Source organism: Protopterus annectens, chromosome 6.part0 (assembly GCF_019279795.1).
Source record: "Protopterus annectens isolate FY-2018-M chromosome 6.part0, PAN1.0, whole genome shotgun sequence".
In the NCBI taxonomy this organism is placed as follows: Eukaryota; Metazoa; Chordata; order Ceratodontiformes; family Protopteridae; genus Protopterus; species Protopterus annectens.
The window spans coordinates 278,210,428-278,225,478 of record NC_056737.1 but is presented as its reverse complement, the minus strand read 5'-3'; the positions used below and the strand labels follow the sequence as shown (position 1 = coordinate 278,225,478).

At 38.3% G+C, this 15,051-nt stretch overlaps 1 protein-coding gene across 1 annotated transcript in view; it reads right to left on the bottom strand.

Annotated features, from left to right (window-relative positions):
- Positions 1–15,051, bottom strand: part of CEP128 (centrosomal protein 128) — a 2,208,485-nt gene that overhangs the window by 1,901,911 nt on the left and 291,523 nt on the right. Inside the window, exon 6 of the mRNA XM_044074035.1 lies at positions 4,919–5,040. Coding sequence (XP_043929970.1) covers positions 4,919–5,040 — 122 coding nt within the window. The remainder of the gene's footprint in view (positions 1–4,918; positions 5,041–15,051) is intronic.

Sequence of the window (15,051 nt, the reverse complement as noted above, 5' to 3'; positions counted from 1 at the left end):
ACTTCAACAGATCTACAAAAATAATTTAAAATCCTTGCTTTTTATAGGAAATCCTATAAACATGTGACCACACATCTAATGAATATTCATTAGATCAATCCAAATACCTTATATATGTTTAAAATTCATGAAAAAAACTGTTTTGTATTATACATTTTCAAATAAAACAGAATTCCATATTTCTTGATGTTAAAATATACATTAAAAAGTATATTCAAAGCATACTGGCTCTATACTTGAGTTCCGGTTTGATACTTATAGCCTCATTCAAACCTGGAAAAAATGTTGCATTCAGTTTAAATTGCCATTTGGATTCTGCTTGAAGTAATTTATTTTTCCAATCTCCCCCTTGGATCCATTTTAACTATCTCTAGGTTCCCAAAAATAAAACTATGTGTGGGGTTAGTTATAATATGCTTACTAAGAGCATTTTTTTCTTCCTTCTTTGAAATACAGTAGCAATGCTCATAAATTCTACGGTTTAATTTTCTCTCTGTTTTTCCTATGTAGAAACAAGTACAGCCTTTACACATAGCCAAATATACTAATCCCTTAGATGTACAGGAACCATACATTAATTTAATAGGTATGTCATAAGGTGCCAGTAAAAACTGTGCCTTTTCATTAATATATGAGCATTGTTCACAGCATCCGCATTTATGCGTCCCGAACTTAGTGCCAGCCAAGTGTGTTGTCTTATTATCTAACACGAACTTTAAATTTTTGTCTACTTTATAAGTAAACATGGGTTCAGAACCTATATATTTGTAAATATCCTGATTACATTTAAGCATGGACCAATTTTTTGATATAATCTTCTTAACTTCTTTAGCCGTTAGTGCTCATATATTAATGAAAAGGCACAGTTTTTACTGGCACCTTATGACATACCTATTACATTAATGTATGGTTCCTGTACATCTAAGGGATTAGTATATTTGGCTACGTGTAAAGGCTGTACTTGTTTCTACATAGGAAAAACAGAGAGAAAATTAAACCGTAGAATTTATGAGCATTGCTACTGTATTTCAAAGAAGGATGAAAAAAATGCTCTTAGTAAGCATATTATAAATAACCCCACACATAGTTTTATTTTTGGGATCCTAGAGATAGTTAAAATGGATCCAAGAGGGGGAGATTGGAAAAATAAATTACTTCAAGCAGAATCTAAATGGCAATTTAAACTGAATGCAACATTTTTTCCAGGTTTGAATGAGGCTATAAGTATCAAACCGGAACTCAAGTATAGAGCCAGTATGCTTTGAATATACTTTTAATGTATATTTTAACATTAAGAAATATGGAATTCTGTTTCATTTGAAAATGTATAATACAAAACAGTTTTTTTCATGAATTTTATACATATATAAGGTATTTGGATTGATCTAATGAATATTCATTAGATGTGTGGTCACATGTTTATAGGATTTCCTATAAAAAGCAAGGATTTTAAATTATTTTTGTAGATCTGTTGAAGTCTGTATGACGAAAGCGCTTATCTATGTGGATTAAATAAACTACTATTTTATTTTCTGTGGACTAGTTATTGGCGTTCAGCAGTGCATTTGGTTCCATGCTGAATAAATGGACAGGGTTTCCAGTTTTTTCTGGTACCTTTGGCATAAAAATGCTATCATCATCTTAGTTATAAACCTCCTGGGTCTTTCCAGTTGTTGGATATGTCTAGTAAGGCACATCCTATGTGATTTATGTTCATCTTAAATACATCCTTGGTAGATCTATGGTCTTTCCTTTCTCTCCTGTTCCTCGTAAACAGAGACTGCAGCTACAATGTACTATGCAGAAGCCTAAGCTTGTACTCCTTCTGAAACAAGCATCAGTTTTAATGGAATTTGTTTAGTCTGCTGATCACTGATTCCTTGGAAATTATTTAGTCAGATATAACTGACTGAAATGGAATTTAGTACTTTTTTGTAATACTGAGGTAATGTGATTTAGGGGTATTTATTTAAAAGACAAGAGAATGCAAGAGATCTCCCACTGCAGGTGTAAATATATGTGTTGTAAAGTACTAAAGCTGCTGAAACAAAGCACCATTCTAAGTTGATGCAGTAAGAAGAGGCAGTTAAAAACAGCCTGCATATTTTATTAATTTAATGTTAGTAAATTTACATTTGTCAACAGTATAGATATTGAAAAGAAATGGACCAAGAGATGTACTTTGTGGTGCTTAAACTGCAGTGTCTACCCAAAAATGTTCATTCTCTAATTTGCAGTGTCACTGGCAATCTACTTAACTATGAAGAAATTGATACTGATATTTACAATTTTTTATAAGGATGGAGTGGTATACCATATTAAATTCTTACAAGTCTAACAAAGCCCCTCAGTAATATTACTCAGTACAGCATTTAAAGACAAGATTGCTTGAATGCTGGATTGCCTCAGAATGAAAACTGAAGTTATCTTGTACTCTACTCCATTCCAGTTCTTTTCAAAATAGCAAGGTCACAAATCTTTCAAAAACTTTAACTACAGTAAAGACAGTGGGCAGCATAGCAATTCTGTGGTTACAGAACAAGGGTTCAAGGTTCAGTCCCCACTGTTTGTATAAGACTGTGAATGTTCTCCCAGTGTCTGTCTGAGATTTCTCTGGGTCCTCTGGTTTTCACCACCTCCAAAAAATGATGGTTAAAGGGCTACACTAAACTGGCCATATATATTACACTGACCATTGCTCTTATGACCCAGGTGTGATGTCCCCTCCTCTGGGCCAGTAATCAAGGATCCTGAATCCTCACCACTGACGCCGGTGAGGGACGTTCACTTGGAACAAAAATAGATATAGACAGTATTGCCAAATGCAGCTCTCTGCATCAAGCACAATTTCCTTTAAGAGCACACACTCAGTCCGGTGTCTAGGTTTCTCTCTCTCTCTCCAGGCCCCCAATAAGAATCCCCACTGGCACAGCTACAGAGTCGAGTCCTCAGCGGAGTGTCCAAGCAGCGTCCTCCAACACCCTCTCTGTGAAACCAGTGCTCTGCTCCCCTGCTCCAAGTAGCTGACACACACACTCTCTATGAGGTTTGATATGCACACACACACGCACACACACACACGTACCTGGGAAAGGCTGGCACAGATTTACTGCTACCCTTTGCCCAGACTATAAGGTAGTTACTGCCACCAGACACTCCAAAGCCAGCTACACTAAGGCTCTTACAAGGCTACCAAATTATACTGAGTTAAATTAATATTAATACAAATGGTAGTGTTTGACCAATGCAGCAATGCTCTCAGGAGCAGCCAAAGTGTCACCAAATAAATATAAGTACTCTCAAAGGTTAAAATATTCTGTAAAGGACCAGCCACAATGAGAAGTTTAAATATATTTAAGAACATGAAAGTACTAAATATCTATTTATAATAAATACCAGAGTTTCAATCAAAAATAACACTAATGAATAGATTCAAACCTATACAGAAAAACAGTAATTAACTAATCTCACTATATCTTCCTGACTGATCTAAAGAATTACTAAAGCAAGGCAAGATGAAGTAGGTGAGTGATCCTTCTTATCCCATGTTACAAAAACAGACTGCCCTGAGACTTCAGTCTCGTCTAGTATTAAAACATCATTTCAGTCCTGGATTACACAATGACATCACATACATCTGGTCATCTGACTTTGGTTCCAATATTACCCCCCTTTAATAGAAAATGAACCAGAATCTTGCACATATGTGCCATAATACACACACACACACACACACACACACACACACACACACACACACACACACACACACACACACACACACAAAACTTTATTAAGATCTGCTGCAGCTTCTGGAAGTCATAAAACAATTTCAAACTTCTACCCTTCCAGAGTAGCAATTAGTTCACCCCAAGGACAACACAGAAGGCTTCCTAGTACAGACTTTTTGTCTCTGGTTGCATTGAGATCTGTGAGATACAATCTTTATGGTCTAAATTAAGCAATTTAATTTCAGGATATTTTTCAAAAAGTTAGCTGGTGCTGAGATTAACCTCTTCTCTTCCAGCATCCTCTGTTAACATATATACATTTTGTCAGTTACAACAATACAGTCGGATACAAACATATATATCTTTTCTGTCCAGTAGGACCCACTGTTGGTACATTTTAAGCACAAGCAGCTTTACAAACACATTTTCAACACAAGCATCTGTACAAATCAGTTTGATATACAAATGGCATATAATTCTTTACAAAACTCCAGCTAGCTATTCTGGCATATATTACACATCCACTGCACTACTTCTCCTGGTATAGTTGGCAATACCTCACACCATCACAGCAGGCTACAGCTGAAAAAGATGTAAGGACCAGTTCACTCATGAAGTCAACAAATGAATAATCTAAAATAATAAAGATAATGGGTCTTTAGTGTTTAACACTTGTTCTATTATATGTGGAAATCATAACTGGATCTTTCATGGCTGGGATATTTTTCCAGTTTCAAAGCTCTTCTAAACCTACCACCTAAGCAGAAAATAACTTGTAAAAGGAATCACTTGATGTTTGATCCACTCAGATTCTTAATTTGTACTGGTCCTTTCAAATACCTTTATAAAATCTAGCTTGCTCTACAATAAACACTGTTAAGCAGGTTTTGAAATACAGAAATCTTGCACCATGGCAAAGTTTTGTAAACAATGCCCATGCCACTTAATTTTATTCAGCATTTCTGAGATCAAATTTCAATTACATTTCAATTTCTGTAAATTTTCTATTTTTATTATTTTCCCCTCAATACAATGCAGTCATCAAAATGTTATTTTAAAAACATATTCAGTATGTTATATCCTTGCAATTTTGAACTAATATGACTAAATATTTCCCTGAAATCAAAAGGTAGACTAGGGACTCACAACTATATAAAAGCCAGCAATGAATTTGAAATCTCAGTTACCTGGTCTGGTGGATCTAATTCATCAATAAATCTAACAGTAGCAGATCTTGATCGTCGACGCCTGGTGTCAAGTGAATGCCCATAATCCCTGAGAGGTGAGGTAGGAAAGTGACGGTGGGTTTCTGCAATAAAAACATTACAACAAACCTACATGATATTTCATGTCTTCTCAGAACAGTTTGATAAATGGCACATTGGCATAAGCAGTTTTACATACACACCCATCAATTTATTTTCAATACCCACTTTATTTAATTCAGGTCACAGGGATCCAAAAACTATTCTAATCAGCAAGTTGTGTATGTCAGAAAACAGATTAAAAAAAAAAAACAGGAATCCAGGGACAATGCAAAATAAACTACTACCAAAAGCACTCAATGGGCAGACCAGAAAAAATGGAATTATTTGCTGCTTTGGTCCTTACCAGGATAACAGAATGCAGCAAAGTGTCCAGTTAAACGAATACAATCAATCACATAACATGCACAACCAATTCTTAAACCAGATTATAAATGGCTTACAAATTACATAATTAATTAAATGCACTTCAAAATATTTGCAGTATGATTAAGAATAATTTACATTACAATTTGTTACCCAGCCTCTTAGACACTACAAAACATTTTACATTTACTGTTCCATTGATGCCTGGATGTTTATTGGCTTGCAACTTTAGTTGCAGTATGGTTTGTTAAGTTTGTAAACATTTTAAAAACCCTTCTCCTTAAATCTTTGCAAACATTATCATTTATATTAAAATAAAATTTCTTACAAATTGTATTGCCGATATGTCTGCATAGCACATTATTAGAATCCTTATTTTTATAGTGTGGGTATACACACACGTGTGTGTGTGTGTGTGTGTGTGTGTGTGTGTGTGTGTGTGTGTGTGTGTGTGTGTGCATATATATATATATATATATATATATATATATATATATATATATATATATATATATATATATACACACACACACACACATATATATATGTATATGTGTGTGTGTGTGTGTGTGTGTATATATATATATATATATATATATATATATATATATATATATGTATGTATGTGTGTGTATGTATATATATATATATATATATATATATATATATATATATATATATACATATATATATATATATATATATATATATATACATACATATACACACACATACATATATATACACATATACACACACATACATACATACATATATATACATACATATATATATATATATATATATATATATATATATATATATATATATATATATATATATATAAAACTATGTACACACACAAATATTATGTTCTTTGATTCTCTCTGAAAATTTCCTAGTGTTCATCTCAATATTAAAACAAGAACAGGTAAAACAAAGTGCAATGTATACAACTACTGTAAAATTACATGTATCGTGCTGTGAGACTGGAACAGTTCTATCTAAATATGGTAAACTTACATGGCCCTTTATAATTAAAGTTACACTGCATGCTCCACATCTGTTGCCTTTGTTCATCAAATATCTTGTTATAATGTTTTTATCGCTTGTTAATTTTTTTTAATTCATATTTCTTCTATACACAAACTCAAGTTGGTTTCTTATAGTTAAGATCGTCATTATTTCCAATACAAATCTTTCAATTTTCAACCATTATGTTTCTAATGTGTGTATTGTCCGGCGACATAGCTAAACAAAATATACTTATTATATTAATTCCTGCTAACATGAAAGTAATTTCATATGCTACTGTTCTTTTAAGTTCTATTTCACAACCTCTTTCATTAAATAATAATATAATTTCACCCAGAAATACTTTATTAGTGGCAACTAAGGTTGCAAGATGATAAACATCCATGCATCAATGAAACAGTAAACATAAAATGTTTTTAGTGTCTAAGAGGTTGGGTAAATAAATACAAAATTAATTGTAATATATGTTGTTCTTTACCACACTGTAAATATGTTGAAGTGCATTCAATTAATAATGCAATTTAGAAGTATTTTAGAATAGGGTGATTTAAAAATTGGTTGTGCATGTTATTTACGTGTTGTGCATGTTATTTACACGTTTGTTTGTTTTTTCCTAAGGCCAAGTGATTGATTCTCTGTACTTAACTACAGATTTTTGCAGTCTGGTTGTTGGGTGCCTTTGGTTGTAGTAAGTCAGAAAACAATTCCTGGATGGGATGCCAATCCATTGCAGGAAATATGTCGTGCTATACACAAAATTAAGGCTACCAGAACCTCGCCAATTCACCTAAATTCTCCTATTCATACATCTTTGGGATGTAGGAGGAAACTGCAGCCTACACAAAACAAAATATGGGGACACAGGAAGCATGCAAATTCCATATAAAAGGCATCGTGATAAACACTGTACTACTGTACTAGCATTCACATGAGATAACAACAGTAAAGAAAAACACTGGCTGCAACCTGCCTTGCATAAAAATTCAAAAAAAAAATATATATTTACAATACCTTTCATATAGTTTATGTAAATAAAACAATTCCAAACAATGTTTGCACCTCTGGCAAAAATTATTTACTAGCAATACATATTCCAGGAGATTTATTCCTTCAGGAATGAGGTCAAAAATGTATGAGAGTAAGGGCAATTACAGCTAACTTAGATTCAATTTCATACAAATCCCATTTCATTAGCTGCACATTAGTTGAAGACTTACAAAAAGTTAATAACTTGCTTTAAATCAGAATTCAACCTAAGGCAGTGACCTGCTAATCTCATCAAATTAATATGAATTATAAAACTAAAGCCAACATTACCTCATGCCAAGAACAAGACAAACAATATGTCCGCAGTTCTATCCCAATCTACCTCAATCAGTCATCTAGGATAGTTAAAAGATCAGGTCAATACTGGATCTCCCAAGACGTTTCTTATACCTGTCTACAAGAGTGGAACTGCTACAGATGTCAATGGATAAAGCAACATGCAGATGAAGATAATTTTTGCACAATTTTCTATTTTAAACAACCGACAAGTATATCAGAAACACTCCTCTTGGTTGAATACACTCCCTTATTTCAATACAATGAACTGCACAGCTTCCACGGCTTCATACAGGTCATAGTGATCAACAAAGCAGCATTACAGCAACAGTTTGCAAAGCCATGTTATCCAGAGATGCTTCACTTTAGCATGGACCCCCTATCTGGGAAAACATGTGAAAAAACAGAGGTCAGTGCTAAGTGAGGCAGACCATCAACAAGCCTGAAGAGACAAGTTTAATGCAGGACTAAGACGTTGTTAAAGGGACAATCATCATCAACCCCCATTTTCCCCAAGTTTACATGGAGCTGGGATATGTCAACTGTCACCACTTCTCTCTTTTCAGAGCTACCTTCCTACCTTATTCAAATTTCACGCCAAAATGTCTTGTGTCTTTCCTCACACAGTCCATCTGTCTCATGACTGGACAACCTCATCTCCTCTTGCCTTCTTCCAGTCTCTCCCAAATCTGATTTATCAGATTGCCTTCTGCTTTTCTGCACATGTGACTAAACCACTGACATCTGTTCTCTATCTCTGTAACTGAGGCTACTGTGTTTTCTCCTCTGTTGTCCCAATTTCTTCACCTGTCCTACGGTGTTCATCCTATTACCCATCTCAGGCATTTCATGTCCATCTGGTCAAGCTTCATTGACTGCTCTGCATTGGCTATCTAGGATTCTGTGCCATACAGAACCCTGAACACACCACTCTTTTGTACACCTTATTTTCAACTTCTTTTCCCTGATTCTACCATTGCCCCCCTCATTCAGACTTGACTTCTCCTCGACCATGCCACCCAGACAATATGAGTATTATTTCTAAAAGTCTTCTCTTAAATTTAATTTTCACACACAGAATTAACTCCTTTGGTGATAACTCTAGCATCTAGCACAAAACCCATGAAATGAGTCACTGCTAGTAGCCATGACAACAACATAATGTAGGAAATTAGTAAAGTACAGTTGTGTACACTTACCATAAATGTAGATATTCGAGTGTATTCAATGTTGCAGTCATCACACTTGGCTTATCTGCCTGCAAGTAGCCCTCAGTCGGCCCGAATACCAGAGTCTTAGTATTTCTGTGTCGGATGTTGTCGCTTCTTCCATGACTTCAGGTCGTCAGGGGTATAAAAACAGGCAGCCCACGCCATTACATCAGTTTTTCTTGCCTCAAATGTTAGGAGTCCCCAAATAGGGAGCTAGTATATGGTGGGGAATACACCACCAGTAAAAAGTAAATACTAATACCATTAGGAATAGCCATAGAGAGGAGAGATAAAGAGATGCAGAAAACCAGGGGGCTGGAGGGAGGGAGGGAAACCAAGGACTGCAACAGTGAATACACTCAGACATCTACATTTATGGTACATGTACACAACTGTACTATGTTCTTCGTGTTTCACTGTTGCAGTCATCACACTTGGGTTGATTCCTAAAGCTGAGGAAGGGTGGAGGCAGTCAAGAAGAGTTAGGGCTGGCTAGTAAGCCTTGCAAAATTGCTGTAGCAAATCCTGCCCTGGATTTGGGAAAGATAGGTAAGTGGTAATGCTTGGTAAAGGTGTGTAAAGAACTCCAGGTTGCAGCTTCCAGAATGTCCCTGGGTAGGGACTCCCCTGAAAGATGCTGTAGTGGTAGAAGTAGCCCTAATGGAATGTGTTCTGTCCACAAGGGGTTGGTTTTCCATGGTGCTTGTAGCAGAAATGGATGCAGTGTTTTATCCATTTGGAAATGGTTTGTTTTGAAATGGCCTTGTCCTCTGTTCCTGTTGCAAAGCTGACTAGCAGCGGGTCAGATTTTCTGAAAGGCTTAGTCCTATCAAGGTAGAACCTGAGCTGTCTGTGCAAGTCCAAAGAGTGCAGGATCCTTTCCCTTTTATTCTGAAAATTAGGGAAGAAGGTTGGCAAATGGATGTATTGGTTTAGAGCCATACTGGACACCACCTTAGGCATAAAGGAAGGGTTCGTCCTGAGGGAAACCCTATCAGCATGGAAAATAATAAAGGGTTCCACAGCAATCAGTGCTTGCAACTCAGACACTGTTCTAGCTGAAGTGATGGCTACAAGCAAGGCTGTTTTCCAGTACAAAGTTAAGGTCCCAAGCAGGGGTGGGAATTCTCCTTGGGGGCCTTAAGTTGTTAGCCCCTCTCAGGAACTGTTTGATGAGAGGGTAAGAAAAAAAGAGGTGGCTCAGTATTGTAATGAGCCAAAATGGCAGAGGCATAAATCTTAATGGAGGAGAAGGATAGGCCTCTGTGGAGTAGCTCTGCTAGGTAATCCAGGATTAGAGGTAAGGAGGGCACTGCTGTGTCCTTTCCTTTAGACTGAATAAAAGAACAATATCTTTTTCACTTTTCAGCATAGGATTTCCTAGTACTAGGCCTTCTGGCTTCAAGAATGACGTCCAGCACCGGTTTGGTTAGGGTTGCTGGTGGAGTATTCAAGGAATAAGCCAGGCTGCAAGATTTAGGGTTTGTGATTGTGGATGCAAAATCTGTCCCTCCTGCTGGGACAGCAGGGTAGGAGTCTGATGTAGGTGCCAGGGTGGCACCATTGTCAGGCTGCGCAGGGGTGGGTAGCAGTGCTGGCGTGGCCAGTCCAGGACAATCAGAATTGTCCTTGGCCTGTCTTGTTTTATCTTGAGTAGTACTCTTGAGAGAAGGAGCAGAGGGGGAAAGGCATAGATTGATAGGTTTTCCCATTGAAAGGATAGGGCATCCACCTTCCAGGCCCTGTTGTGAGGGTTCCTGGTGCAGAATTTGCTTAACTGATGGTTGTCGGGGGAGGCAAAGAGATTGACCTCTGGGGTCCCCCCACCTCTGGATCAGAAGGTTGAAGGTGCTGAGCTCCAATATACACTCGTGTGGGTCTAGAAGATTTCTGCTTAAGTTGTCTGCCAGTGAATTTTGTTTGCCTGGCAGGAATTGAGCTTGTGGTGTTGTCTGCTTTTATCAGTTGTCCTGGAAGGATTATGTATCTGAAAGCTGTCAGAGCATTCTATACAGCTAGCATCTCTTTTCAATTGATGTGCAGAAGAACTGGCCTTGGGCTCTAGTGGCCCTGAACGCATTTGCCCGCCATGTGTGCCCCCCAAGCATAGTCTGATGTGTCTGTGGTCAGGGTTTGGGTGGTGTGGGGTTGAGTAAAATGCAGTCCATTGATGTGGTTGCATGCTTCGGCCCACCAAAGGAACTCTGCCCTTAGACAAGGTATGACAGGAATGACTGTTTCCAGGTCCTGAGAATGCTGACACCAAAGATTTTTTAAGTACCATTGAAGTTTCCTCATATGCAGTCTTGCATATGGAATTAGCAGAATACATGAAGCCATGAACCCTAGGGCTTGCAGCAGTTTTCTTGCAGATAGCTGGGTTCTGGTGGCCATTTGTTTGAAGTAGTCTGTCAGATAGATATGTTTTTCTGAAGTGAGAAATGCCATCTGGGAAGTTGTGTCCAAGCTTGCTCCCAGGAATACAATCTTTTGACTGGGTACCAGTTGTGATTTCTTTTCATTTATGGTGTACCTCAATGAGGTGAGAAGGCTTTGTACAAATGCCAGATGCTGAAGCAGCAATTCCTAACTGTCCGCCTGAATCAGGCAGTCGTCCAAGTACGGGTAAATTTGGATATTTCTCTGCCTGCAGTATACAATGGCTGGAGCCAAGCATTTTGTGAATACCCTGGGCGCAGTAGATAAGCCAAAGGGAAGTGCAGAGAACTGATAATGCATAGATCCTGCCCTGAACCGTAGATATTTCCTGCAAGACTCCCTTATGGGGAAGTGCAGATAAGCTTCTTTTAAGTCTAGGGTAACTAACCAGTCATCCTTGGCTAGCATAGGGAGAAGCTGTTGCAGGGTAAGCATCTTGAATTTTGGGACCACCAGGAAGGTGTTCATAATTGAAAGATCCAGGATTGGGCACCAAGAGCCCTTTTTCCTGGGTACCAGGAACAGTCTGAAGTAGAAACCCTGACCCCTTTGTTCTACTGGAACAGGCTGAATAGCTCTGAAGGGAAAGTACTTGGTTTAGAGCCTCTGCCCACTGGTTTGGAGGAAGGTCTGAAAACCCGCTTGGGGGTTGGCAGAGAATGGAAATAAAAATTTGTAACCATGGGATACAATGTTGAGCACCCATCTGTCCTGAGTGATGGACATCCAGTTTTTCGCATGAAGGGCAAGTTTTCCTCCTAGGGGCACAAGCAATTGGGCAGGGCTAGGAAGTACAATTGAGAAGTCATTGTGAACTTTGTCCATAGGGAGGTGGCTTACCACTCCCTGTTTTAGGGGTGTGGGCACTCCATTGCTTAGATCTCTGCATACCCTGAGACTGTAGTCTGGGTGGTCTGTTTCCCTGGGTCTTGTTTGGGAAGGCCTAGAGGGGGCCAGAAAGGCCCAGTATTTTGAAGGGCAATGCCTACTGAATCTAGGTGACTGCACTTGTAAGAATTATTTAACAGTTTGCATAGATTTAACTTTTTCTTCCATCTTTTTAAGAACTTCTTCTACTTTGATGCCAAACAGTCCTTATTTAAAGGAGCATCTAGTAATTTGGATGTGACATTATCTGGCAAGGCCTGCTCCTTCAGCCAAGCATGTCTTCTCAGTACAGAGCCAGAGACTGCAGCCCTGCAGGATGCTTCTAGGGCATCAAAACAACCATGCAAAGTATGCTTACTAACTTGGTTTGCAGACTGCATAAGCTCTTGCAAATCTTTATTTTCTGCATAATCTGAACATATTACCATTTTTTGTTTAATTAGTTCCATAATAGGTTTCTGGTACTTCCGCATGTGAAACTGGCAATTCAATGCCCTGATAGCAAGAGTTGCAGAGGTATATACCTTCTTACCCCATCTGTCTAAAGCTCTGGAATCCCTGTCCGAAGGGGTAGGATTTTTGGCTGTAGCAGCCTTAATACCTTTAGGTCCCTGGGAAATGATGTCTGGATCAGCAGTAGGATTCTTGAAAAGAAACCTGTGGGAATCAGGCACTTTGTAGCACCTGTCAGGTTTCCTAGGGGCTGGAGGTAAGGTGTCAAAGGTAAGACGGGATTCCATGAAAACGTCATCCAGAACATCCAGGACAGGGGGTATAGCTAAAGACCCGTGCTGAGGCAACTCTAAAAATTCTCTCAGTCACTTTTTGGACTGAGGATAGTCTTTGCATTCCCAATGGAAATGTTCTCTTAAAGTATGCAAGGTTTCACCAAAAGAAAAATCCTCTGGAGGGGAGGCAGAGGGAATGGATTCCTCTGCATCTGATTCCTCATAGGCTGATGAGGGCATGTCCTGAAAATCAGAAAGGTAAGGTCATCGGACTCCTGATCTGTAGAATCTGAAGGCAACTGAATTCTTTGTCTCTTAGCAGGGGAAGGCTGGCTTCCCCTAATTAGTGTACAAGGTCTTCAGCCATTCTAAGCATTTGTTTTTGTGGCATAAGTGCCAGAGCATGCGCTTTGGTCGTCGTTTTCTAGGCATAGTGCATATTCTGGGCCTAAAAAACTCAGTAGTTTTGGCTAAAAATGAAGTCGTTGGCTTGATTTGAACATTAATAGGATGAAAAACGCCCTCAGAAGCTGGTGCCTGCACAGCGGCTCCAGACCCATCCAAGGTAGAGACATCCACTGGTTCCATAGTCAAAGAAGCATCTCGCAGCATACTGGACTCCGAATGGGTCTCAGCAGAGGCCTGAGAATTTTGGACCTATGCGGTCTGTCTCTGTCTTTATCCTTATGTTTTTTCAGAAGACCAGTGGTCGGATGGCTTACCGAAGCCATTTCGGAATACGGAGATCGACAGCAAAAGAATTTAGTGACAAAAATAGCCCAACAATGAATGGTTCGGGTGTTAAATAAGGCACAAAATTGACAGCAAGGGATGCAGTGGTCTGGGCCTAAACAAGTGATGCAATAAGAAAGAAAATCTCTGTCAGGTATTTGCTTTCCACAGGCAAGACAATTGTTAACTTTTTCTGACATCGACTTCAGGATTATCAACTCGAAAATGAAAATTTCAGGTAGCGGCCGACCGGCACTTGTGAACTGCTTTGGGCTCCTCCTCGGCAAGAAAGACTGATGTAATGGCGTTGGCTGCCTGTTTTTATACCCCTGACGACCTGACGTCATGGAAGAAGTGACAGCATCTGACGCAGAAATACTAAGACTCTGGTATTCGTGCCGACTGAGGGCTACCTGCAGGCTGATAACCCAAGTGTGATGACTGCAACAGTGAAACACGAAGAACATCTGCAGGTCTAAGACAAAATACTTTGAAATACAGCCATGTCAGAGCATGCCTTCATATTACAAACATTTTATTAAACTCCAGTATGTACATAAGGTGCTAATGACATCAATCATGGCAAATAATGCATTTCTTAAGAATACATCTCAAACAACTTTTTCCATGCAAGATGATTCTATGCATGCACACTTTTTTTATAATTTTCCCCCATTCCGTAACATAAATCCATATGGACAATTATTTCAACAGATGGATATAGTTTGCAGGTTTGTAGCATGCAGAAACTCTACCTGGACTAACACGAAAAGAAATGTGCACTGCCAATAATCAACAATGGATTGGCTGAAACACAGACTAAACTGTCAGTATCCTGAATTCCCTTTAATAAAATAAAGCTTACTCCCAGTGCTACAATCTTGATGTGATATATTTAAGATGCTCGGGGGTAATATCAAGCCCCTCACAACAGAGTACTGCATTATCTCATGATGCTAACATTTCAGATGTACAGTGTCACTGTTAACACATTGCAGAAGAGCAGATGCAACAAAATAAGGTTATATGTGTTATAGCAACAAAGAAATGGAGTACCATCGCATCCCATAAAAAAGAACCATTGACTCTAGCATACAAATAATACATTTAAAATATATAAGCCTTTACAACAACAACAAGAAATGGAACACTACATTGGTGGTTTACAAAAAAGTGCATGGATACTGCAGTGATGCAATGTGCACATTAAGAAAAGGGCTAAAAATAAACACTTCTGCTGACAATACATCGTATTACATTTGTTTACTGGGGTAGTACTATACATGCTACATAATTATAGTTCGGGTTTACATCATGGTGGAAATGCTATGGA